The following is a 26,891-nucleotide window of genomic DNA, read 5'->3' as shown; positions in this document are numbered from 1 at the left end:
AACTGCCAGGCTGAAGCGTTGAGCGAGGTAACTGCCAGCTCAATGTATTAACTTAAAGTGATAAATTAAAACATAATCAATTAGCGGTTTCATATTTCTTTGGCTCCATTAGGTTGCACCAGACCCGGTCCGGATGATAGAAATTATATAGTACAGGAAAACTAAGCACTTCACTTGATTTTTTGCACATTTTGTAAGTACCATGTTTTAATAAACGTAAATATGTAAATGGTCTCAAACCAGTTTGAGCATTAAATAAAAACTTCAATTGAAACCAAGTTGTTTTAAGTTTTTATTCTGTTTTTTGTGGTATCGCTTAAAATAGCGAGATGGAAAGACAACAAGGCCGTATAGTTTTTTTTTAATAAAAAGGAAAACGAGAGGTTATTCTCGAGTTTCGTGCAAGTGGATTTTATCGAAGGCGATAAAAAATAAATGTTTGTTCTGAGTTGACAACATCAGCTTATAAAGTATCAGTTTGTATCGCCATAACTACTTCGTATGTTGAAGTAGGTATCAATTAGAGAAAAAAACCGGACAAGTGCGAGTCGGACTCGCCCACCGAGGGTTCCGTACTTTTTAGTATTTGTTGTTATTAGTATTAACAGAAATACCTACATCATTTGTGAAAATGCCTAGCTATCACGGTTCATGAGATACAGCCTGGTGACTGACGGACGGACGGACGGACGGACGGACAGACAGCTGAGTCTTAGTAATAGGGTCCCGTTTTTACCCTTTGGGTACGCCGGAACCCTAAAAGTTACCAAATCACTACACCTTATAAAACAAAGTCCCCCGCCGCGTCTGTCTGTTTGTGTGTTTGTATGTTCGCGATACACTCAAAAACTACTGAACCTATCAATAGAGTGATTCTTGAGGAAGGTTTAGGTGTAGGTATAATTTGATAACCAGTGCGAAGCCGGGGCGCGTCGCTAGTAAAATATATGTACGAAAAGTAGTATCATCATCGTGAAACATTCATGAATACCTATTATAGATGCGATTTTCTTTAATTGACGTGAATAAGACATCTGTAACGGATAGTCGAACGCTTGAAAGGAAAACAAAAAGAAGTGTGAATAATAACAAATGAGTCACAAAAAACGGTGTCATTTTTCGTTATTCTAATTTTTATTTTTCCTACAATGCCGGTTGAAACAACAAACATAAGTAGGAGTGACTTATTTGCAGTGATCGTTAAATTCCCAGCAATTTTGGTACAGCATAGTAAAAATAAAGGATTTTCTTAATTTTTTTTCTAGGGAGAGGATTGGTTAAGGTTAATATTACTGTTATTAACCCTAATTATCTATTCCACCTAGAGTAGGGCATACAGATGCTTTTAACCAACAATGCTGCATCAAAATTGCTGGAAAATTAACGATCACTGCTTATTTACATATCGCACCGTGCTTTGCTCGTCTACATCTATATTTCGAACTTGGACTGGGACAAGGCCGTGCGGGGCAAGTGAGTTCAATCAACGATTGTAGGATTAGTTAAGGTTATGCGTCTTCCTGTGGACATCATAAATAATGGGATTTTAAAACCTTATTTTCTTTAAAGGCATGTTACTTAATATCTTTAAATACTTCGTGCAAATATTCGCAGCCATAACATAAATGAAAATTAGGAAAAAAATGTAGCCAAATCGTTAACTTTTGTAATGTCTACAGAAAAGACGCCGGTTTTCCAGAACTCTGTGCGATCCTTGACGCATCTCATTATCACCGCTAATAAGGTGATGACGTCACCGCCGATTTGTACTTAAGTAGGTACAGATGTAGCGCATGCAAATTTCCTGGTACGTTCTAGATAGGTACGAGTATGACAAAATCGCAGTAGTTTTGTAAATAGATTTAAAAACAAGTTGTCGCTCCTTTGTAAGTATTGAGGTGTGCAATAAAGAGTATTTGTATTGTATTGTAAGTAAGTACCTATACGTACAGATGTAGTACACAATTCATTTCCTTCGTATTTTCTCGTAAACGTTCGTATGTGTCAGGCTACTTCAATCAACTTTTAGTACCGAGACTGACTGAAATAGCAAGACACGTTCGTACGTTTCCGTGAAAATAATTATGCACTAAATCTGTAATTGCTTAAGTGCATAAATGTCATGACATGATGTAATCACCATACCCCGGTTTGACGGATGCAATTTGGTATGACGTATAAAAAGTGCGAGGACAAGTAAAACTTACTGTTATATAATTCGATGTCGATAAAATGAAGACGTACCATTAAGGATGACTCACGCTAGACCAGGCCGTGCCCGGGCCGAGGCCGACATGTCATTTTCTATGACGGCTGATCGGTGATCACGTGGTGCTTTCCATAGAAAATGAAGCTCCGGAAGCTTCGGCCCGGCCACGGCCCGGTCTAACGTGAGATCTTTATGTAATTTTGATGTAATCATTGTTACAATAGATTGAACTAAATTTATTACCCGATACCCGATGTGCCTAATTTTAATTATATTCCGAATGTTTTGAGTCCATGTCAGATTTTTACAGTTGTAAAAATAATTAACCGAAGAGACTTGCAAATAGATATTGAAAGAAGCGCTCTTAATTAATAATAATGTTTACATCAAGGATGAGTCACATTTGTTATAATGTTTAAGAAATTGCTCGAATCGATATTTGATTTAATGAATAGCACTGGTACGTTTTTGCCTCCTAAAAACCCGGGCTAAGTTTATCACACAGGTTATACAAAAGCATACATTTATGTGGATAAGGGCTCAATTAGAAAATAAGCTTTACAGCCCTTAAATAAATTTTGGGTATATACTTACATTATGCTTATTTCAGTTTTCTTACTTCGGCGACACATACATAAATAGGTACACTCGGCGTCAAACATTCTTAACATTTTTCGCCTTGTTACAACAGTGCAACAGTGTAAAAATATCTTTGACGTTAACTGTACGAGAAAATAGTAGGTAGATAAATAATTTCCTTAGGTTTATTTTATTAAAAATTTTATAATTTTATGTCTTAAAATGTATACTGTACAATCCCCTACAATAATATTTTACCCTCCGAAGGCCGCAAAAATATGTCACACGCTCTTAAGGCTCTACAAATAATATCGTGTCAGATATTTTTGCGGCCTTTGTTGTGTAACATACTATTGCAGATGACTGTACTGTAGCTACGGACCGAAAATCACAAAGAAACTCAGGCTACACAAAAACTAAGTTGAAAGAAGCTAGTAGTAATTCCTATATTAGTTAGGCACTTAACCACTTTACTCAGAACACAACTCCTAACCAATCTCATTCACCACAACAACTTAACTGTTCTAGTAAAGAAAATACTTAATATTATAGTTACAGATAAACATTTTACTAATAAATAACTACTAACTTAGTACCTAGGTAACTACTAAGTAGCCTATTTAAGTTCAACAATTGAACACGCCTTTTGTAGTTTTGGAAATATTTTGGCGGTTTGAGAGTGGAAAATCGTTTCATTTATTCGCTAGGTGCACGACGACACGATTTCTACGTTAAATCTTATGGAGTAAAATTAATTATGTTAATGAGTGACGTTCAATCCGTCATTCATTTTATCTAGGCAATTGACCAGTTACAGCGGCGATGTTACCGCCGCAGCAGTAATGTCGCGTTAGTGCAGCTGTAGTTGCAATCGGAATGTCACCTTAAGACTATTAGACAGTGATAACTATTTAACTAGTCTGTTCGAAAAGAGAAGAGCCATGGAATGGATTGGGCCCCATACATTCCATGACTCTTCTCTGTCCGCACAGACTCTATTGGTTGGTGCTGACTGGATTTTTCACCTCCAACCACAATCACTGCAAATACTAAAAATATTTCAAATTAATGTTTTTTTTTTCAGGCAATATGAAGCTGCCAGACCCGAAGCGAATGCTCGGCAGCATATTTCCAATACTCCAATGGTCGAAGAGTTATAACCTCGGGACGGGTGTCGGTGACCTGATAGCTGGGATCACTGTGGCTCTGACGCTTATACCTCAGTCTATAGCCTATGCGTCGCTCGCTGGATTAGAACCACAGGTAAACTGGATGCTGATAAGCAATAATGTGTCAACCCACATTTTGCAATAAGATGTCAACTCAAAAAATTAAGCTTAGGGCTCATACTAACGAGCGCTTTTTCAACGCGCGTTGTAAAAGCGCTCGTGCTAATGAGGCCTAAAAAGTTGACATTTTATTGAAAAATTATTGTGGATTGACACAGTTTTGCTAAACATCATTTACTATTTAAAAAAAAGAGTTGTGAGAAAGTAAATGGTTTGTTGACATCCAATATATCCATCTCGATGACAAAACATTGTTTTAAAAACGTTGTCGTGTGAATCTTGAACGTGTATCATAATTCATAAAATATTTCAATTTATATAACATTGCAATACGAGTACCTAACAGGTGATAAACTTTGAATGTTGTAATGGAGTTTTCAGTTTATTGGATGTCATAACATAACATAATATTATTTTCCTTAATGTGCTTATGATTCGGTCAAATTGTTTATTAAAAAACAAATTATAGCCAGCATTCAATGAACGTAAGAGTGACATTCCATTTCCAACTGCAGCTGCAATACTGTTAATTTTACTATGGGTATGCGTAAAGCACCATACCCAAAGGTAGAGTCGTGAAATGTAGGGGACCCCATACCTACATTCTACGACCCTTCTCTTTCCGCGCAGACCCGAAGTCAGTATTGCCTTCCATGAAGTTCAGTACTGGTAGTGCAGCTGCGGTTAGAAATGGAATGTTACCATAAGTAGTATGATAGGGTCTGCGCGGAAAGAGAAGGGTCGTAGAATGTAGGTATGGGGTCCCCTACATTTCACGACTCTACCTTTGGGTATGGTGCTTTACGCACACTAGCGTCCCATCCCCTCCCCCTGACGCAACCTCCCCTTTTAGCATGAAATATGTCCGGATTGACAGTTTTTTATTTCACCTATCTGAAATTATGTACCCGCTACCTTCTCACAGTGTGACATAAATGCGTAGAAAATGAAGAAATACTTAAAACCATGCTGATTAAAATTTAATATTACAATACGATTCGCCTTGCTTAACTCACGTGTTAAAAATGCATACATTATCCGTAAGTGTGACCGGGACTGATAGAAAGTTTAACTAATGTGAGCAAATCAATTTACGTATGTTACTCCATATTAATCTCGCACTTAACCGGTCAATTGCGAGTTCGCGAACATACAGACATACTTACTTTGACTTTGGGACGTTGTTTTATAAGGTGTAATGTTCAAAAATACTTCGTATTTACAGTTCATGAGATAATTGAAAGTTTATACGGACCATTCGATGCGCGAGTTAAATAAACTTTTGCATTTGACCGGTTTTCCAAATTGCAATCATGATCGTGACAGAGTGTTATTGGTAATATATAATTTGTTATTAATGAACAAGGAAATGGAAGCAGTAACACATATCGTTTAACAGTTTCTATAGTAGTATCAAAGAGAATTTCAAATAGAGAGTTACTGTCATGGTAAATTATGTAGCTATAGTTGAATTATCGAGAAGATGGAATTGCATTTGTAGTGGTTGTATGCTGATAGTACAAGAAAATAGAAAATTCAAATATAGAATGCCTGTAAACAAACAATACTACTACATATGCAATTCCACGCTCTCGATGATTCAACTATACAGTACTATTACTGCCATCTTTCGACAGAAGATTAAAACTGTTAGAACGCTATTTGACTTTGATCATTATTCTTTCACTGATATGTGTTAACTTGTTTTTAAATATTAATATTAACGCCATCTACTCGAGCGTAGGCTGAAGTTTATGGCGCCATCGCTCGAAGACATTGCACCATACCTTTTGCCTAGTGTCGAGTAGATGGCGCTAATATTAATATTTAACAAGTTAACACATATTAGTGAAAGAATAAGGATCAAAGTTAAATGGCGTTCTAACAGTGTTAATCTTCTGTCGAAAGATCGCAGTAAATTTACAGTGGCTACATAATTTACTTTGACAATCCGCCTCTATACACTCTATTCTCCTTGGGAGTATTCTTTACTTGGTAATTTACGATCGTCTCATAATAACACTGCATTTGAATTGATTATCTGGAGAGTCACTCCAATCTTAGAGGATATCCAAACGGAGACGCCTTGTCTGTAATTTTCGGTACAAAACAGTCTGCCGATTTTTGCGGGGGAGGGGCACGTCAAATGTTTACGTAACGTAAAAATAGCCATGTCAAATAAACATCAGTCCATACAATGTGTATGACCATTGGCAGCCTATTTTCGACAGGGGAACGCCTGTTAATGGCTACTCCGTTTGGTTATATCGTCTAAGACTGCAATTTTTAAATGTCATCTTGATTTTTTATAGACATTTATAGCGTTATTCCTAATCGCGTTAATGGCCTGAATTAACGATGAATCGTTTGTCTTTATCTGTCGTTTTGACTTATTGTATTTATAAGAAAGGGATAAAACATAATTTAACTAAATCAATTTACAAATCAAGTTGAGAATGTTGGAATATTTAAAGTCCGAATGTGCCTCCTATTTATACATCAGTTATTTAATTGGTTGTCACGAAACGTGCATAATGAATGTAATGGCTCTTTGTGAGCTAATTTTTGCGTCCTCCTTGGAAGTAGGAAATCCCCTTTTTATCAACAACAACTTATTTTTATTTTTTTATGTTTTCCGAGATTCACAACTTTGCCTGTTATTGCCACACAAAGTGACAGAAGCAAGTAAATTATAGAGCTGTAACAATTTATTGCTATTTACTTAATTTATAATAATAACATTTATAGAGTCCGTCTAAGCTAACTCTGCACCGACAAATATAATACGTCGTTAAAAACGTCATATTTTCATGAAAATTTGACATTAATGATGACATTGCCACACTAATATCATTGCAAATAGCATGCAGTATTAGCTTGGTGCGACTGTATTCATGAAAATGGTAGCATTTATTTATTCGTTATGGCAATATTAATTTCATTGTCACGTTTCACAGTCACGCTAAAAAAAGAAAGAGACAAAAGTCTCCTTCGAGCTATCTCGCTCGGTAAGTTTTTGGAGGCGAGAGCACAGTCTACTTTAATATGCCACGTCTATGGTTTTTTTCGCTCACACCAGTGGGGAGACACTCCTGACTTCGGATAAACTCGGCTCCGTTCCGCTCAGCATTGCTCCGAGCAATTATTAGGGTTGGCACCACTTGACGTCCTTTTGCGTGCACGACCACAGATAAGATAATCACTTGAATGTTGACAACCCTAAATAGCCGAAAGGGACCCTGAATCGCTGTCAAACTTCGGTTTTGTAGGAAGTGTCCTTTCTGTACGGCAGTAGGTAGGTACTATTATGTATTATGTGCTCTCACCCCGGAGCGACGTGCCGGACGTGCGAATCAATAACCTCTAAATCCTTTAAATCATTAACCACTCTTAACAATAACTAAGGATTCAATTAGCTTGTTTCGTTCTGATTTTTTAGGAGTGGTCAGTTATTATATACCTAGTGGCCAATAGCTATAGCAGTCACCCTACTGCCTTAACAATGTTGCATTTAATTTGATTGTCTCATTGTCTTAGTAGACACGTGCGTTCGACGTTCATATAAGATAAATATTTTTACACATTAGGTACCTACACCATTTAATTTTGTAAGGCGAAAAAATACATTTATCTTTGACGTTAACACCAGGTTCACACGACGTGATCCCGTATACCGTATACGGGATTTTATCGAACACCGGGAAAACCGTCTAGCCGTGTGAAAGATTTTGTAAGTTGCCATACAAATTTTGCTGTCACTACGGTTTTCGATAAAATCCCGTACAGTCACCTGCAATAATATGATACACAACGAAGGCCGCAAAAATATCTGACACGATCTTATTTGTAGAGTCATAAGAGCGTGTCACATATTTTTGCGGCCTTCGAAGAGTATCATACCTATAATAATATTATTGCAGGTGACTGTACATACGGTAGGTATACGGGAAAAATTAACGCCACATGAACTTAGTCTATAGGTATCTTTTTTACAAAAATAACACAAAAAGACACTAGGGTAGAATCCCCGTTAATTGTCTTATTTTCTCTTTCCACCCATTTTAATTTTATCCTGCGCCTGTGTTTCGCCATAGCAATGTCAGAAGAACATTAATAAATGAAAGGTAAAATCAGAATGCCTGTTAAAAACATAATTTTGAAATATCTAACGCTGCAAATGATGATAAGGGTTACGTTTTTATAAGGAAAATGGAAACAGGGATAATGGAATTCATGTTAATATTACCAGATTGCTTTATGATATTTGTTCGAAATCAAGCAATCGTGAAGATTTATTTACATTGAAGCAAATTTCAGTCCTTAAAAGGCCCACAGATTACCAGTTCGCCGGACGATATCAGCCTGTCAGTTGTTCGGAGCTGTCACCTTTTGCGTTTAACTGACAGGCTGATATCGTCCGGCGAACTGGTAATCTATGGGCCCCTTTATACTTAGCATTTGCAGTAACTCACAAAAGGTGTGAAGTAAATTTTTAACTAATATGTAATTGCAATCAGGAGTATTTGACCTTTGACGCATCTAAAACATGACTTTCAATATGATTCTGATAAAAATCGCAATCATTATATTATGCCATGTTACAATGGACGATAATGAATAATAATATACTCTGTCAAGCCATTTCCGTCATTAGAAAAGTTCGGCAAATTTAAAAAATGTAGGCGCGAAAGGTTATCGTCGCATAGAAAATTTGAATTTCGCGCCTTTTCCTACTGACAAACGTGTTCGATCGGCTATAACTGTTTTTTTTCTATTCCAGTACGGTTTATACGCATCACTGCTCGGCGGATTCGTGTACGGGATCACGGGCACGTGCCCTCAGATAAACATCGGGCCCACAGCGCTGCTGTCGCTACTGACGTTTACGTACACGAACGGCACGAGTCCGGACTTCGCCGTGCTCTTGTGTCTGACGTCGGGGCTCGTGCAGCTGGTCGCTGGCACGTTGCAGCTTGGTAAGATAATAAGATTATACGCATTGCTAAAAGCGAGTACGTGTCCGGGATTACGGGCTCGTGTCCGCAGATAAACATCGGGCCCACAGTGCTCCTGTCGCTAAGTCGCTACTGACGGTCACGTACACGGACGGCACGAGTCCGGACTTCGCCGTGCTCTTGTGTCTGACGTCGGGGCTCGTCCAGCTGGTTGCTGGCACATTGCAACTTGGTAAGATAATAAGATTATACGCATTGCTAAAAGCGAGTGCGTGTCAGGGATCACGGGCACGTGCCCTCAGATAAACATCGGGCCCACGGCGCTGCTGTCGCTGTTGACGTTCACGTACACGAACGGCACGAGTCCGGACTTCGCCGTGCTCTTGTGTCTGACGTCGGGGCTCGTCCAGCTGGTCGCCGGCATATTGCAGCTTGGTAAGATAATAAGATTATACGCATTGCTAAAAGCGAGTGCATGTCCGGGATCACGGGCACGTGTCCGCAGATAAACATCGGACCCACGGCGCTGCTGTCGTTGCTGACGTTCACGTACACGAACGGCACGAGTCCGGACTTCGCCGTGCTCTTGTGTTTGATGTCAAGGCTCGTCCAGCTGGTCGCTGGCACGTTGCAGCTTGGTAAGATAATAAGATTATACGCATTGCTAAAAAAGCGAGTGCATATCCGGGATCACGGGCACGTGTCCGCAGATAAGCATTGGGCCCACGGCGCTGCTGTCGCTACTGACGTTCACGTACACGAATGGCAGGAGTCCGGACTTCGCCGTGCTCTTGTGTCTGACGTCGCGGCTCGTCCAGCTGGTCGCTGGCAGTACGTTACAGCTTGGTAAGATAATAAGATTATACGCATTGCTAATAGCGAGTGCGTGTACGGGATCACGAGCACGTGTCCGCAGATAAATATCGGGCCCACGGCGATGCTGTCGCTACTGACGTCACGTACACGAACGGCACGAGTCCGGACTTCACCGTGCTCTTGTGTCTGACGTCGGGGCTCGTCCAGCTGGTCGCTGGCACATTACAGCTTGGTAAGATAATAAGATTATACGCATTGCTAAAAGCGAGAGTGCGTGTCCGGGATGACGGGCACGTTGTCCGTAGATAAACCGCAAGTGGGCCTAAGAGTAGGTAATTACTCGCGCGAATATATGTACAGTCGACGCCAGAAATATGTTTACACTATTGCACCTTATTCGTTTGTAATAAGGCGAAAAATGTAAACCTATTTTTGACGTCGATTATACGAGCGAAATGCACGCGCGACTGACATCATTTAGATATAATTTTGATGTCACAATGAAATGGCCTCCATATTACAAGCTGTCACTACCAAGTTAATCTTTTTCAAGCGATGTATTTGCATATTGTAAAGGTCACCGCTCTGGCTGCTTTCTTCAATAATGAAATCTCATTTTCTGTGACAGACGTTGTTTACATTGTACCTAATAATTAAAGAATAAAATAGTTTGAATCTGAATTCTTTCAAATAACTCGTTCTTCGCATTCATTTATTTAATTAAACACAAACTAAAGGTTTGATTTACTTAACCCTTTACCGCATATGGGTCCAAATTCGGAACGTAATGATATTATCCTCTTGGATTGATATAAGCGTCATTTGTTTTACTGAACTTGTAAGAGGTAGAAACTATGAATACTACTGAACGTTTTCTTGTGCTTGATGCAGCTTCTAACTAGTTTGTGGTCCATATGACGTTATCTTTTCCATCGACGTCCGGCAATTTTACTTGCAAGTGTGATTGACTACTTTGTAACTATCTTTTCGTTGTTATATTTAGTGCAATAAATAATTTTTCAGCGTTGAGTATTAGAAAAATATATGCCGCGAGATTTTACGGTAAAACATGTAAGCATTTTAAATATTCAAATTACTATGAATGATGTCGTGAAAATTTGTTCCTGAAATGGAACACTATGCGTTACAAGCTAGAAAGATTGGACTAATATGGAACATTATGCACTCAGGCAAGCTACTTCTTTATTTTATTTTTATTAAGTTAGGTATGTTAGCCGCATTGCTAATAATCTGTAGATAACCGGTGATAGCTGGTAGCTACAGATAACCTATAACGATCAAATTATTTTACTACTTACATCAAAGACAAACAAGTATACGTTCCGTATGGTGGTAAGTGGCTACCATAGCCTAAACCTTACCAAAAATAAGTTTAAAAATAATAAATAGTTTTTGAAATTGTAAGTGTTTTTTTTTTAAACTTACATTTCCATACATATATTGCATACAGTTCCAAATTTGACCAGTTAAATAATCGGGCTCCGGTTATCCACTAATACATAAAGTTCCAAATTTGGGACAAATTGTTATTTACTATGATTCTTAATTGGGTCGAATATAGATTTTTTTCACAATTTTTTTTATGTTTCATTTATAGTGTTTTATAACATATATTTAATTCGGGGAGAATAAAAAATCCATGCGGTAAAGGGTTAATATTTAATAATAATGTTCTTCAACTGAATCAAGTCCAGAAAATTTCTTAAAAATCTTCTTGCAGGGTTTCACTGGCGTAGTTTTGAAATATAACACACAATGAATGCATTTAAAAAGTACCTAAATGATCTTTTTATCTACTTACATATAGCGTTAAGTACATATGGTTACTATAGGCAACTATAGGTATAGTAAGGTAAACGTACTAGTGCTCGACATACTAATGCCCAATAGATGACACCTTGCTGTCACCTATATTGACAATGACTTAAGTTTCAAGATGACATGTACTGGGACCGCGTCGAGCACCAGGCCGCGTAGCCAAGATGCCAATCGCTTACGCTCCGTAGCGATCGAAACGCAACTGTCACTGTCACACTAATATGGAAGAGTGATAGAGAGACATAATGCTTTTCGTTGTCGAAGCGATAGCGATTGTAACCTTGGCTAGGCCGGCAGTACGTTTACCTTATAGTATAGTTTCATTCTATCTGTCGTAACAATGATTTACAGACTTCTATCTATCCCACTTTATAAAACGTTGACATGATTTAGATTTTCTCCTTCTAGGTTTCCTCGTGGAATTCGTCTCGCTGCCAGTCGTCTCTGGCTTCACATCCGCAGCCGCAGTAACCATCGCCTCATCGCAAGTCAAGGGCTTATTAGGGCTCAAGTTCAGCGCCGAGACATTCCTAGCTACTTGGAAGGAACTGTACCGTCATATAGGAGACACGAGGTTACCTGATACACTGCTCAGTTTAGCGTGCTGCATCGTGCTGTTAGGTATGAAGGTAGGTTACCTATCAAACCCAAATCATTCAGTGTGTTGAGCCTCAATTTACTACTATCGCGGTCAGGGCGGTCTTTAACTATGCTGGGCCCTTGGGCACCTAAGAATTTGGGACCCTTTCGGAAAATAAAGAAAGCGAATTAAAATAACATTTTTCTACTATGATCTTGTATTTATTATGGGTAGGTAATCAAATATACTGTTACTGTCGGTCCTTCAGGGCCCTCCGAGGATGGGGGCCCTGGGCAAGTGGGCACGGACCGCGTGTGCCCTTATGGTAAAGACGGTACTGATCGCGGTAGGCATAGCAGAGTGCTGCTTCAGCATGCTATTATGCAGTCTGTCACAGTCTGACTGTGCCGAAAACGTTTGTATTTATCATGCTACTTCAGCCAACCTCAGTACTTTATGTACCGACACTGACTGAAATAGCAAGACACGTTCGTACGCTTCCGTGAAAATACGATGGAAAATAATTATGCACTACATCTGTATGAGATTAGCAAATGTTGCTTTCCTCAAATAAGCACGGTTTACACTCGAGAGCGCCACTTGACGGGGTAATTGTTGGATTTTACAAAGCGTGCTCTCAATTAGTGAGTTCCATCCTTTGTATGCATTAGTGTGGCCTCTTGGAGTTTAACTTAATTTTATATTTGACAGCGGAAACTACTAAACTAGTATGGACGTATTAATTCTATCTTTTCACATGTTGAGTGCTTTGTATGGTTCCGTACCCAAAGATCCCTCAAAGGGATAAGTTCGCCTTTGTACTTCTTACTAATTGTATGTTATTTTTAATATGTCTTTTTGTACAATAAAGAGTTTACTACTACTACTACTACTACTACCCAAAGGGTAAAAACGGGACCGTATTACTAAGACCCCACTGTCCGTCTGTCTGTCTGTTCATCCGTCTGTCTATCACCAGGCTGTATCTCATGAACCGTGATAGATAGTTGAAATTTTCACAGGTGATGTATTTCTGTTACCGCTATCAACAAATACTAAAAAGTACGGAACCCTCGGTGGGCGAGTCCGACTCGTTTTTTTTTCTTTTCATTAGACAATGTACTGATTTTCAGGCCCTAAAGGACATTCGCATCGGTGTAAAAGACAGTGAAAAAAGTCAAAAAGGGGTCGTTTTCATACAGAAGAGCTTGTGGTTCGCCGGGGTGTCGAGAAACGCGGTGGTGGTCATCCTCGCTGCCGCTGTCGCCTTCTTTGTTTATTTGGATGTTGGAGACCCGTTGATATTGACAGGTAGGCAGTTCCAAGAATGACTAGAACTACTCTATTAAAACCTTTTAACCGCCATAGAATTTATCATCAAGCGTGCTCGTGTCGCCGACGGTATACGAAGTTACACGAAGTTTTGTCTTATTTATCAGACCGCGGCGAGATGAGCCCGATTTTGTATGTCTTATATATCAGTCTACGGCGGTTAAAAGGTTAAGGAGTGAATGAGCGTGAGTCACGCTAGACCGGGCCGGGCCCGGGTCGAGGCGTCCGACATGTCATTTTCTATGACGGATGATCGGTGATCACGTGGTGCTTTCCATAGAAAACGAAGCGCCGGAAGCTCCGGCCCGGCCCCGGGCCGGTCTGGCGTGAGTCATCCTTTAACCGATTTTTACCGCTAGCGGTCGGAAGTGGCAAATGGCCTTTAAAAGTAGAAAATTATAAATATCATAACAAATTGTTCGTTTAGGTTTTTAAAATATCAGGCACAAATTGTCATTTTTGGGCAGTCTTACCGCCCGTCGGGTTACTTATATACCAATATTGCATTTCATAATACCTACTGTGAGATTTATTTATTACAATTATCACATAAAAGTGTTACGGACACGATCTATAAAAAGGTAAATTTAAATCTTGAACTTAATCCTTTGCGTTTGCGTTATGCCGCTGCATTCCATTAATGGCTTGATTTATAGCGTCTTAAAAATGTATACCACCTTAATAACCATGTTCCTTTAATTTTGAATTACATAAGTTCTTTTACAATACCTCTGGTGCTACATTACGACACCGGTGGTATAATACCTAAACATTACGTAACCGCGTCGAAAATTTAAAGGGCCATATTATGTATGTACTGTAAAACGTTGTACGATACACGTGTGAATAGGTAATTTGCAACTCGTGTCGATTTAAAACACTCCCTTCGGTCGTGTATTAGAATCTGCCACTCGTTCCTATTTTTCGCACTTGTATTGTTAATTGTATCGTAATTAGGGAATGCAAATCGGTTATTTTCGGTTATTTTTTGTATGGAAATTATCGGTTATTAACCGAAATCGGTTAATAACCGATAATTTCCATACAACTATTAACAACAAATCGACAAAATATGTGTTCTCGCAAGCACTGACGTCCACGGCTCAGAGATTGGTATCAATCTCATGAATATCTGTGAAGTTTTAAAGGAGAATGGGCAATTTGTCCCATGGATGTATACTGTTGAGACATATCTCGTTTGAAAGGGCTTACACATAGCATTATGTTATTGTATGACACCAACTTTGGATAACGTGCAGGGACTGAGCTATTAAAAAAAAAGAGTGACGCATACAAACCGGTTTTTTACAATATACTTATTGTTATGTAGCTAATTGTTAGGTGTTTTATATGAAAGAACATGAAAAATGCTACACTTCTGTATACCAATACCTACGTTTAAGTACGTAAAGGGCTGGAATTAATTGATAAAACATATGCTTGAATTAAAAAAACTGTAATTAAACACTTAAGCTTGCTTGTATTATTTGACGACCGGTTTGGCCTAGTGGATAGTAACCCTGCCTATGAAGCCGATGGTCCCGGGTTCGAGTCCTGGTAAGGGCATTTATTTGTATGATGATACAGATATTTGTTCCTGAGTCATGGTTGTTTTCTATGTATTTAAGTATTTATATATTATATATATCGTTGTCTGAGTACCCACAACACAAGCTTTCTTAAGCTTACCGTGGGGCTTAGTCAATTTGTGTAAAAATGTCCTTAATATTTATTTATTTATTATTTATTATTATATACACAAGCCATATATAACAATTAAAAGCCATTTTTATAAGGTATTTTTAGAAAAGTAGACTTGCACTTAAATGCTTGCAGGGGCGGAGATAAAACTAGTTTATTAATTAATTCATTGTGGTAAATGCCGCTTTGATTGTTCTACCTGACACTAGATGGAGCTTTTGTAGCAGAATGGGCATTTTTACTATTGTTATACATAAATGAGACATATCTTATTTGGAAGGCACTTTAGCATTAATTTCTTATATGAAACCAAAGGCCGAAAGTATCCTGGGAAGATACTATTAATTATTTTAATCATGCACTGCGGCGTGAGCTGGAACTAAAAAATGTCACTCATCTAGGGTTACTTTTCAAACTATTTACATCACTTCGCGTGCCTGAAATATAAAGTTATTGCATTTCGTACATAATTACTGATATTATTCTTATATTTTCGTATATAATCAAGTCGCAGTAAACAACTTAAGTATGTATTTTGAAATCCTCTCTAGTACTGACATCTTGCGTGCAATAGAAGAACCAAATAAGCGGCAAATGCGGGATCCACATAGTCGCATTTAAACGCTCAAAAATGTCACTGAGAACTAAGAATTCACGACTTCACAAGTTTGTTTAAATCGGAACGTAGACAATATAAAAACTTTTTACAAAAAAAAGCAAACCGACTTCAAAAAGGATGAAATAAAATTTTATCCCTTTTGAAGTCTATGCGTTACTAACTGATATGTTTGAAGTCGGTGCCAAGCCAAATTTTGAAGCATACCATGATTTTGGTGCGATTCGATAAGGATGTACCTACGTTGGATTGCCTTACACGACGACAATGAACGTACTTTCTGTAGGTACAGTCGACGTTAAAAATATGTTTACACTTTTCGCCTTATTACAAAGGAGTAAGGTGCAAAAGTGTAAATATATCTTTGACGTCGATTGTATCTAAAGCCCCCTCCAGACTATGCGCGTGAATCGCGGGCGAAGCCGCGAACGCGAGTGTGGAGTCGATTTCGCAGGTCTGCGTTCAGGACTCCACACTCGCGTTCGCGGCTTTGCGCCGCGATTCGCGCACGAGTGTGGAGGAGGCTTAAGAACACACCTCAGAAAACACGATCAAACCTTCTTGGCGCAGTCTGTACCATGTTTGTCGGCACATTAGTGGAAATCCAATGCATTTTTTTTCGTCGTATTTTTTAAAGAGCATTTCTTACTAATGCTCGAACAGTCTATAGCACGCAAGTGTGAGATTGGGACTGAGTAATTTCCCGTCCCTTATCCAGAGGACTACATTTCAAAATATAAAACAATTTAAGAAATTTACCTTCTTGCCAAATTTCACCTAAAGCGGTTCAGTTGTTTAGCCTTGAAAAGGCGACAAAGAGGCAGACAAAATTACTTACACATTTGTAATAGTTATTAGTGCAGTTCTAATGGGATTTATAGCCATAAAGCTGATTATTTTGACTGGTATTGTTACTACTTGGCTTGGCACCGACTTCAAACATATCAGTTAGTAACGCATAGACTTCAAAAAGGATAAAATTTTATTTCATCCTTTTTGAAGTCGGTTTGCTTTTTTTTGTAAAAAGTTTTTATTTTTCCATTTTTAGTTTTAACGCATTGTTAAGAGCGCGACGCATGAATGAAAAACAAGATCATGTTTAACACTAAATTCGTGTACCTATTACTTTAATAAATATGTATGTAATCAGGAATTTACTCGAGTCCGTCTGGGAAATTATAATTCCTGTCACTACTACACTAAATCCATCCTCCGCCCCACCACTGGCCCAATCCTTCAACGCCCCGATCACTCAATCTCACAGCGCATCAACCCCTGATCCAGGAACCCCTCGACCCTGAACCAGGAATTTTCTCGAGTCCGTCTGGGAAATTATAATTCCTGTCAACTAAATCCATCCGCCCGCCCCGCCACTGACCCAATCCCTCAGCCCCCCGATCACTCAACCTCACAGCACATCAACCCCTGATCCAGGAACCCCTCGATCCTGAACCAGCAACCCTTCAACCGCCATTCCCCGACCCGTTAATCTCTGACCCCTTAACTCCTAACCCTAACCCCCGATCAGTAATAGCCTTACCAGCTTACCACGAGTTTGACATTGATATATTCGCTAGCATGTGTGTAACTTACTTCCTATGCATCTCGCTCGTACTAACCTTAGTGTGAGCGAGATGCATAAAAAGTTACATTTAGATGCATAAGACGTTAGCGAATATGTCAATGTCAAACTCGTGGTAAGGCTACAGTTGCAGTACATCAAATTGGTGGTTTTCGGAAGCAAATGCTCGAGTTACTTTAGAAAACCCCGAAATCACTTAACACGTGCCTTTAAAAATTGAGGAGTTCCCTCAATTCCTCATGGTTTCCATCATCAGACCAGAACCAAAAATAATACGGAAACACCGTGGAGGTAACTTCTTCCAAACAAAAAAAGAATTACTCAAATCGGATCACAGGTGCCGGAGTAATCGGTGAACATACTTACATTTAAAGAAATCATCATCATTATCATCAAAATAATCATCATCATCAGGTCTACTTCATCAAATTAGTGGTTTTCGGGAGAAAGTGCTCGAGTTGCTTAAGAAAACGCCCAAAACACCATGCATGTGCCTTTAAAAATTGAGGAGTTCCCTCAATTCCTCATGGATCCCATCATCAGAACAAAACCAAATTAAAATGGGACCAACTCGGAGGTAGCTCCTTTCAAACAAAAAAAGAATTACTCAAATCGGACTACGGATGTCGGAGTAATCGGTGAACGTACATAGAAAAAAAAAAAAAAAAAAAAATAGCCACAACCGAATACAGAACCTCCTCCTTCTATGAAATTGAAGTCGGTTAAAAACGAGAGGTCACCATGAACATCGTAAGTTTCATTATATTTGTCTCATTTTGTTGCTCTTACATATTCGAGTGATAAAGCAAGATAAACGAGACATAAGTTTCGAAGTTCACGGTGGGGATATAACCCTGGCGGTCAGGCTAAGTCTCGGAGTAATTAACAATGGAGCCGCCATCAAGAGGCGTTCCCCTCTGTCGAAAATAGGCGGCCAATGGTCAACCACATGTCAACCATATGTATGGACTGACGTTTATCTGACATGACGTACCTATACATTTGACGTGCCCCTCCCCCGCAAAAAACGGCAGATTATTTTGTACCGAAAATTTCAGACATGGCGTCTCCGTTGGTTATATCCTCTAAGGGCTAAGTGGTCTATAGAACCTAAAGTCAGTCCAGTCCAGATGATCAGGAAAAAAATTGGCGTCAATTTCATCTAGCGTCCAAGGTACTTGATTTATCGCTCTTCAAGAAAATATTAGTGAAACATTAGAGCCGGTACAGACGGACTGCAACTTGTTTAGGAGCTGCACGCCGACTGCAACGTTGGCGTGCAGTCGACGTGCAGTTCCCATACAGATTGCAGTCGGGTTGCAGTACCTACTTTGCAGTCCGTCTGTATCGGCCCTATGAGTTTGCGTCGCGAGTCGAAGGTGCGTTTCTTTCGTTTGCCTTAAAAAGCACGATGAAATTATATTATGACATACATAATATAAATACCGATACATTATAATTATATATTATTAAATAAAACCTTTCAAAACTTTAAGTATAATATACAGTGAAACCTGGTTAAGTGGAATCTGGATAAGTGAGAAACCTCTATAGCTGGGACTCATGGTGCGGTCCCGACACTTTAGCACTGAATTACCTCTGTTAGTGAGATAAAACGAACCTCTATAACTGGGATTAGTTGTTGTGATTTTATAGTCAGATTTACCTCTATAATTGAGACAGAGAGTGTATTTTACCTCTTTTACTGAGACTATATTTATAAGATTACATTTTCCTAATTGTTTTTTAGAATTTTATAGTAATTGACCTCTGTATCTGAGATAAAGTTAGTCTATGGCCTCTCTAACTTGGACTTTATTGATCAATTGCCGTATTCTTACTAACTCTTAGTCTATCCACAAATTCCGCATTTGCTTGATTGTGTCTAAACGACTTCTAGTTTCATTTAGTTACTTTATGTAAGTAAGTAGTTAAAACTATTGATAAGTAACACAAATAAACACATTTTCATTTTATAATTTTCTAAGAGGCAATGAAGTTCGTATCAAAAATTGAAAAAATCTATCATTCGAAAATAGAATCATTAAAAATAAATTTGAAGAAATAATTAATAGACGTAAGAAATATTTAGGGACAAGGATTATTTTACCTTATTTATTTTTAAACATAATTACTAAATACCTTATTAACCACCTCTATAACTGAAATATCCTCTATTCTCACCTCTATTAATGGGACCCTCTGTAAATGAGACAGAAATTTATTTGTACCTGGCTAACTGAGAGCCTGGGTAAGTGGAATACCTCTTTAAGTGAGACAAATCTGCTTGTCCCTTGAAGTCTCACTTATCCAGGTTTCACTGTATTTATTTCATGCAAACTAAGAAATATTTCACGACATACATTTTCTTCACGCATAAATATTAGCAGGACGAGTCAACAATTCAACGTAAAGCAAGCATTGGGAATAAGTGTGAAAAAGTACATCAAGATTTGGGAATGGCTAGTGGGCCAATCTCGGATCATTTGCGAAAGGTTCGCTAAGGGCGTCCGCTAGTTGGCACGGGTGCACGCGAGTACGGTGTACGTAGATAAAATCCGTCGCATGCGTCCGCGGCAGTATATGAGCGCCACTAACTGACGCAAACGCGTGCGGTGGATTAAGAGCCACCACACACTAGCGTCTCCCGAGCGTCGGCGTCTAGTCATTTCTATGGCTGCTCCTCGACGCAGCGGCGCCATTTTCCATAGCGCTGACTGCGCCATTTTCCATAGCGCTGACTATATAGACGCCGACGCTCAAAAGACGCTAGTGTGGGGTAGCCCTACGGTGTCATGCTCCCCAGCAGAACCACCTTAGCTTTAATGATGAATTATTAATATCTCTTCTTCCTCGCGTTATCCCGGCATTTTGCCACGGCTCATGGGAGCCTGGGGTTCGCTTGACAACTAATCCCATGATTTGACGTAGGCACTAGTTTTTACGAAAGTGACTGCCATCTGACCTTCCAATCCAGAGGGGAAACTAGGCCTTATTGGGATAATTATTAGGCCTTAATGAATATATCAAATTATAGACTAGTTTAGAATTATTTGATGTCATCTATGTTAAAGCTAAGGTGGTTCAGCTAAGGACCATGACACGGATTAAGTACGATTCCTATCGAACGGGCGGAGTCGGAGCGCGTTTCACATTTAAACGGCCTTAAGCCGGTCGGGTCTTCGCGGACGCGGACGGCTCCGGACGAACTCCATCGCTTCTGCCATACATGATGATTAGGCACATTGAAAATGCGCTACGCCGCGACCCGACCACTACTGTCGGTGGGAATCGTATATTAAAAAAACTGCAACGTTGCGCGTGTGCACGGAGCGGGCGAGCGGGTTAATGAAAAATGTAGGTGTGACCTGCCTGACGCGTCAGGCGGGCGCGTTAGTTGGATTTTACCTACGATTTCACCTGCTCCGTGCATCCGCGCCAGCTAGCGGACGCTCTAAAAGCTCCTAATGAGGCTGCTTTGCATTAGGTAGATGCCCCACACGCGGTTAGTTCCTGATTCGCCGGATTCTTTTTTCGTCGGATTCTCATATAAGTACTCGGATTGTGACGTAAATCCGGCGAAACAGGAATCCGGCGAATCGGGAACTAACACCACACGCCGGTCCGGTGTGCGAGCGAGGGATATCGCTGTATACGTACCAAAAGCCAGGGATAGACTAGGGACAATTGTCCCACAACAAGTGTCGCCAGCGACGTCGGGTGAAGTGCCGCAACGTTGCCGGACTTCGTTCGAAATGTCGGGCGACATTGCGCGACTTGCATATAATGTCGGGTGAAGTCCGGCAATGTCGCGGCATTTCACCCGACGTCGCTGGCGGACAGGTGTCCTGCTGGGACCACTGTCCCCAGTCTACCACTGGCTTAGCACTAGGCCAATTCGAACGAGCACCTGACGATAAACCGACATTAGAATAATATCGGAATCATAACAGTTAGCTGTAATTCACGCGTCTATTGCGATCGGACTTGTCCGCACAAGATATGATTCCAATATTATTATACTATCGGTATAATGTCAGGTGCACGTTCAAATTGGCCTGACTGTCTCACTCGCACACCAAAGCAGCGTGAGGATCCGCTCATCCGGCCGGCAAACGCGCATACGAATTTAGTTAGGTATCTGCAATAATATGTTACGCAACGAAAGCCGCAAAAATATGTGACACGATTTTATTTGTAGAGCCATAAGAGCGTGTCACATATTTTTGCGGCTTTCTTTGTATAGCGTAAGGGCGTTCGCTTACTGCCAGTAAGTTACTGGTGCGGTTGCAAGGAGCGGGTGAGCGGGTTAACAAAAAATAGTATGACGGATTTTTCCTACAAAATGGCACCCCCTTGCGTGCGCCTGCTCCGTGCACCCGCGCTTTGTCCATAAGTAAATACTATAATCCAAGTCCTACCGTAGGACCTAAAATCTTCTTCTGTGATTACTATCACAGAAAAGTATCAATAGATAAATACTGTTGACAGTTAGTCAACAGTATTTAATACAATAATTACACTAAAACAATGTACATTAAGAATACAGAACCTATGAATAAAATGTACCTACCTAGGATAGCAATAGCTGCATATCAATGAAATATAATTGAAATAATATTATATTACTACAAGTAGTACGACCTACCTATTACTTTAGTTTTAATGTTCGAACCATTGGTTCTGTATTCTATGCACATTATGATTTATTTTTAAACCTTACATATCTAACCAACTCAACATAAGTAGGTAGGTACTACACATTATTATTTGCATTTTTCTTGAACTATGCTTGATTTTTCTTGTTTCGATGCATCCTTGTTTTAGTGTCGTATACTCTCGTATAGTCTCTGAAATTATAATTAACAATTTATATCTTGTTTCCTGACATGTTAGAAGTTGGTTTCTTTTTTTAAGATTAATAGTTTTATTTTACCATTTTTTATTTAAATACCGTCTGTGGGGTAGCTAGGTAGCATTTGTCTCCAATAGGGTAAGTGCCTATAGACATTTTTTTACTATGTACCTACCCAGTTACTTAGAGACTTTACCGCTAGGTATTTCTTATGAGTGACGCAGCAATTTGCAAGACTCGTTCCTGTCTGGCCAAACAGTGACGTCACTAAACAGTTTTGTCCTTCGGGTACGTTTGATCAAGATTTAGAGAATTCCTTCAAGTTAATTTTGTATCAAGCAGTATTGTCTGCGAACGATGCTATTAAGCTTAGAAATAAATTAAAAGTGGAAAAAATCCTGTCCTGTAGTACTTGAACCCACAACTACGTTCGTTGGGTGGGATGTGGTGGTGGGGTGGTTAAATTTTTCATGGAACCCCTTATCTAAGCTGAACCTTGACACAAATGTTCATTAAAGGCTACTTGCATAGCCAACTTATCGAAGAAGATAAATCACCAAACGTGAAATATGAACAGCTCTACTCTAGTCCTGATCGTAAGTTCCACTTCATCAAATGGCATTTATTTTAATGAAAATGCTTGGTTTTTTAATGACAGTGAATAAAGTCGGTACATGTGTGCCTATAAGATTCGAGGAGTTCCCTCAGTTGAGATTAGGTAACATATAAAGAACCCGGCCGTATAACCTCCTCATATAGAATTCGGTAAAAAAAATATCTTCACAGCACCGTCCTTTTACTAAGAAGGGATTTTAACTACTACAACTTGCGTACTTACTTAGTACTTACTTTTGGTTGTAGATTGGATGGACCTCGTTATCATTCCGGGCGGAAAGGGATTTCACCGCATGAAAAAAGAGACACATAGTGAATTGTTGTTCTACCAAAATTGAAAGTATAGTATTTTCAAAAAACGAAGGCCGTACCGTACGGTGGCAGTTTATACTGTTTACGGTCTTCTCCATACAATTTATAACCTTATAATGCCAAATCTCGCAAAATTGTTACTGAGAAAGACATCTCATCGTCAGAGGTGTATTCGGGTATTACCGAATGTCGGATAATTCCGAAATTCAGATGAAAATCACCCTTAATTCCATCATAATAAAAGTCTCTTTTCGGAATTATCCGACAGTTTTCGACATTCGGAATTACCCGAGTAAACCTTACCTACTCTTCCTGTTTGAATGATACATTATATAATACATTACGCAGAGTCATTTGTGCTTTGACTTTTTTAGTTAGGTTAGATTCATTCAAAAGGTGCAATAATGGCCTGACTCGCTCATCAGAACTCGTCCTAGACAAAAATATTCCTATAAACATCTTACTTGCTACAGACTTACAGAAAAAGACATATCGCCAAACGTGAAATTCATGTCATTGAAGAGTTCCATTTTCATCTACATCAGCTGTCCCACTTCATCAAATGTTGCTTATTTAGATAAAAATGCTTGAGGTATTAATGAAAATCCAAAAGTAACTACTTATATGTAACCTATGAGATTTGAGGAGTCCCCTCGATTCCTTGTGGAATCCATCATCTGAAATGGTCCTTGGTGCAAATGTTACTATAAACATCTTACTTGCTAAAGACTTACAGGAATAGATTTGAGGAGTCCCCTCGATTCCTTGTGGAATCCATCATCAGAACTGGTCCTTGGCGCAAATGTTACTATAAACATCTTACTTGCTAAAGACTTACAGGAATAGATTTGAGGAGTCCCCTCGATTCCTTGTGGAATCCATCATCAGAACTGGTCCTTGGGGCAAATGTTACTATAAACATCTTACTTGCTAAAGACTTACTGGAATAGATTAGAGGAGTCCTCTCGATTCCTTGTGGAATCCATCATCAGAAATGGTCCTTGGCGCAAATGTTACTATAAACATCTTACTTGCTAAAGACTTACAGGAATAGATTAGAGGAGTCCTCTCGATTCCTTGTGGAATCCATCATCAGAAATGGTCCTTGACATAAATGTTACTATAAACATCTTAATTGCTAAAGACTTATAGGAAAAGACATAATCGTCAAACGTGAAATTCATGTCATTGAAGAGTTCCGTTTTGATGTACATCAGCTGTCCCACTTCATCAAATATTACTTTTTTAATGAAAATAAAATAGTTACTACTTATATGTAATCTATAAGATTTGAGGAGTCCCTTCGATTTCTTGTGGAATCCATCATCAGAACTGGTCCTTGGCGCAAAAGTTACTATAAACATCTTACTTGCTAAAGACTTACAGGAATAGGCAAATCACCAAACATGAAATCGTCCTTAAAACCTTATATCTAATATTACTATGTGTACCTATGTTTTTAAGATTTGAGGAGTTTCTTCATGGAATCCATCATCAGAACTGGACCTTGATTCATTTGTTCCTGAATGATAGGTGAGGCCCTAAAGCGGATTGGGTTCTACCAAAAAAAAAATATATATATATAATTATATATATATATATATAAATATATACCAAAAATACCAAAAATAAGTAATATAATACCAGTTCAATGGTGCGCAAGTGGCGTATGTGCACATTTTCGTTGGTGCGCATGTTCGCCTGGCGTGAAAGGGCTAATCAACCCTACTTTTGGCATCTTTGATTAATGATTATGATTAGGTAAAAAAAGTTAGACCAAGATAAATCTGCAACAATTTTGATAGCACACGCAGTGCAAGTGTTATTTTAAAATTGAAAAACTGCTATGAAATTATGTGCGTTATAACACATATCTTGATATAACTCTACAATGTTGATTTGGATGGGCATGGGGGAAGAAAAAAATGTCAACAATCTACGTCAAAATATTAATTGCTTCAATCAGAATATGTTATTATTAATCCTTCCACTTCCTTATAAAAGCCATTCAGATATCTATCTGGCTCTTGATTTATCATGTGCCGAAAATCCACTGTCATTTTATTTCTAACAGAGGTTCACCTTGACAATGTCTGGGTGTAGTCGTCTTACATCTTCAATTTTGGAATTAATGATTTTCCATCTGAAACATTTTCTGTGTTATAGGTATTACTTACAAATCTTTAGGTCCTTGGCTCCAAATATTTTGTGGACACTAAATGTAACAACTTGTTGGTAGTGGGAATAATCCGAATACGTTCAGTCGACGTCAAAGATATGTTTACATTTTTCGCCTTATTACAAAGGAGTAAGGTGCAAAAATGTAAACATATCTTTGACGTCGACTGTAGTCTGTACCTAGCCAATACATCCTTTTATAGACAGCATAATATTATTAGTTCGTTCGAAGCGATAGGCATCGTATTTTTTAAAAAGCTGACCATAACTATATTTGCATTTGTCTTGTCTAGATTGGAAACTCACTGTGTTGTGTACAGTTTAGGTAATGACCGTAGTAATATTACAAAAAAACTGGTCAATATAAGAAAATGCTCATAGTGTTCTGTTATTGAGTTTCGTTATTGGATTTTAGGTGTGCGAAAAATCTGCTTTTTGCATTGCCTATTTTTGCTTTGACCTTTTTAAATTCTCTTTCGATAAAGAACATTTTAATCAACATGACATTTACCTATATTAAATTATCGGGTATGAAATGACGGGAGTTAAAAGGCTGTTATTAATAAACGTGATTAATTCAAAAGCTATCAAGTATACGAATAAATAAAGTGGAGCAGCTGTTAATTGTAATCAGAGACCAGAATTTTGGCGCCATCATTACAGTAAAGGTAACATTCCATTTCCGACTGCAGCTGGTCTACTGCTCCGACACTACTGGAGCTACCTGAAAGCGTCGGTGTGGTTTACGTAAGACGTAGCATTGACCAAATAATTAATGCCCGTCGATATCTGACACTCAAGACTCCGATTACAATTCAATCTTACACTAGGATAGTCACGGCAATAAATAAGTACGTTAAAGAATTTTAGTAAACTTATATGGCCCTGGCTATATTTTATTGAAGTTGTTCTCGGTTTTGAGGCTCAAGTAGACAGTGTAAGAACTAGCATGCGAATTTAGTTACATTGCCGACTACTAAGGTATGTAACGAAACTTACATGCGATTTTTCGTACTTCTAATTAGCTAGTTTAACTACAGTGGAAACTGGATAAGTGGAATCGCAAGGGACCGGCTGTTTAGTTCCGCTTATCCAGGTTTTCCATTTATCCAGTTTTCCACTTAACCAGGTTCAAATAAAACGTTTTCTCACTTACAGAGGCTCTCGCTAACAGAGGTTGTGGATGCTAGTAATGTCGCTTATAGAGGTCACGTATGGTATGATCAAGACTTAAATAAGCATCTTTTATTAAATATGTATGTAGATATGTATGTATTAACAAAAATAGGTATGTAATCCTGACTTTAAAAAAAGCAATACTGTAAATAATCCACAGTACCTACTCGTATACAATTTTCAAAATTACAAAAACAAAATCACTCCTAATATTTATTTATGCAAGAGAAACCAGTATGGTTAAATAAATCAATGTA

General features: G+C 38.8%; 1 protein-coding gene across 1 annotated transcript in view; it reads left to right on the top strand.

The window, feature by feature from the left end:
- The window catches only part of LOC134791293 (sodium-independent sulfate anion transporter-like), a 46,317-nt gene that overhangs the window by 3,554 nt on the left and 15,872 nt on the right, over positions 1-26,891 (top strand). Inside the window, exons 2-5 of the mRNA XM_063762296.1 lie at positions 3,873-4,051; positions 8,858-9,053; positions 12,096-12,316; positions 13,401-13,578. Of these exons, the coding sequence (XP_063618366.1) occupies positions 3,878-4,051; positions 8,858-9,053; positions 12,096-12,316; positions 13,401-13,578 (769 nt within the window). The 5' untranslated portion in view covers positions 3,873-3,877. The remainder of the gene's footprint in view (positions 1-3,872; positions 4,052-8,857; positions 9,054-12,095; positions 12,317-13,400; positions 13,579-26,891) is intronic.

Source organism: Cydia splendana, chromosome 6, assembly GCF_910591565.1.
Source record: "Cydia splendana chromosome 6, ilCydSple1.2, whole genome shotgun sequence".
Lineage (NCBI taxonomy): Eukaryota > Metazoa > Arthropoda > Insecta > Lepidoptera > Tortricidae > Cydia > Cydia splendana.
Note: the sequence above shows the minus strand (reverse complement) of the source record. Positions and strands in the feature narration are given on the sequence as shown.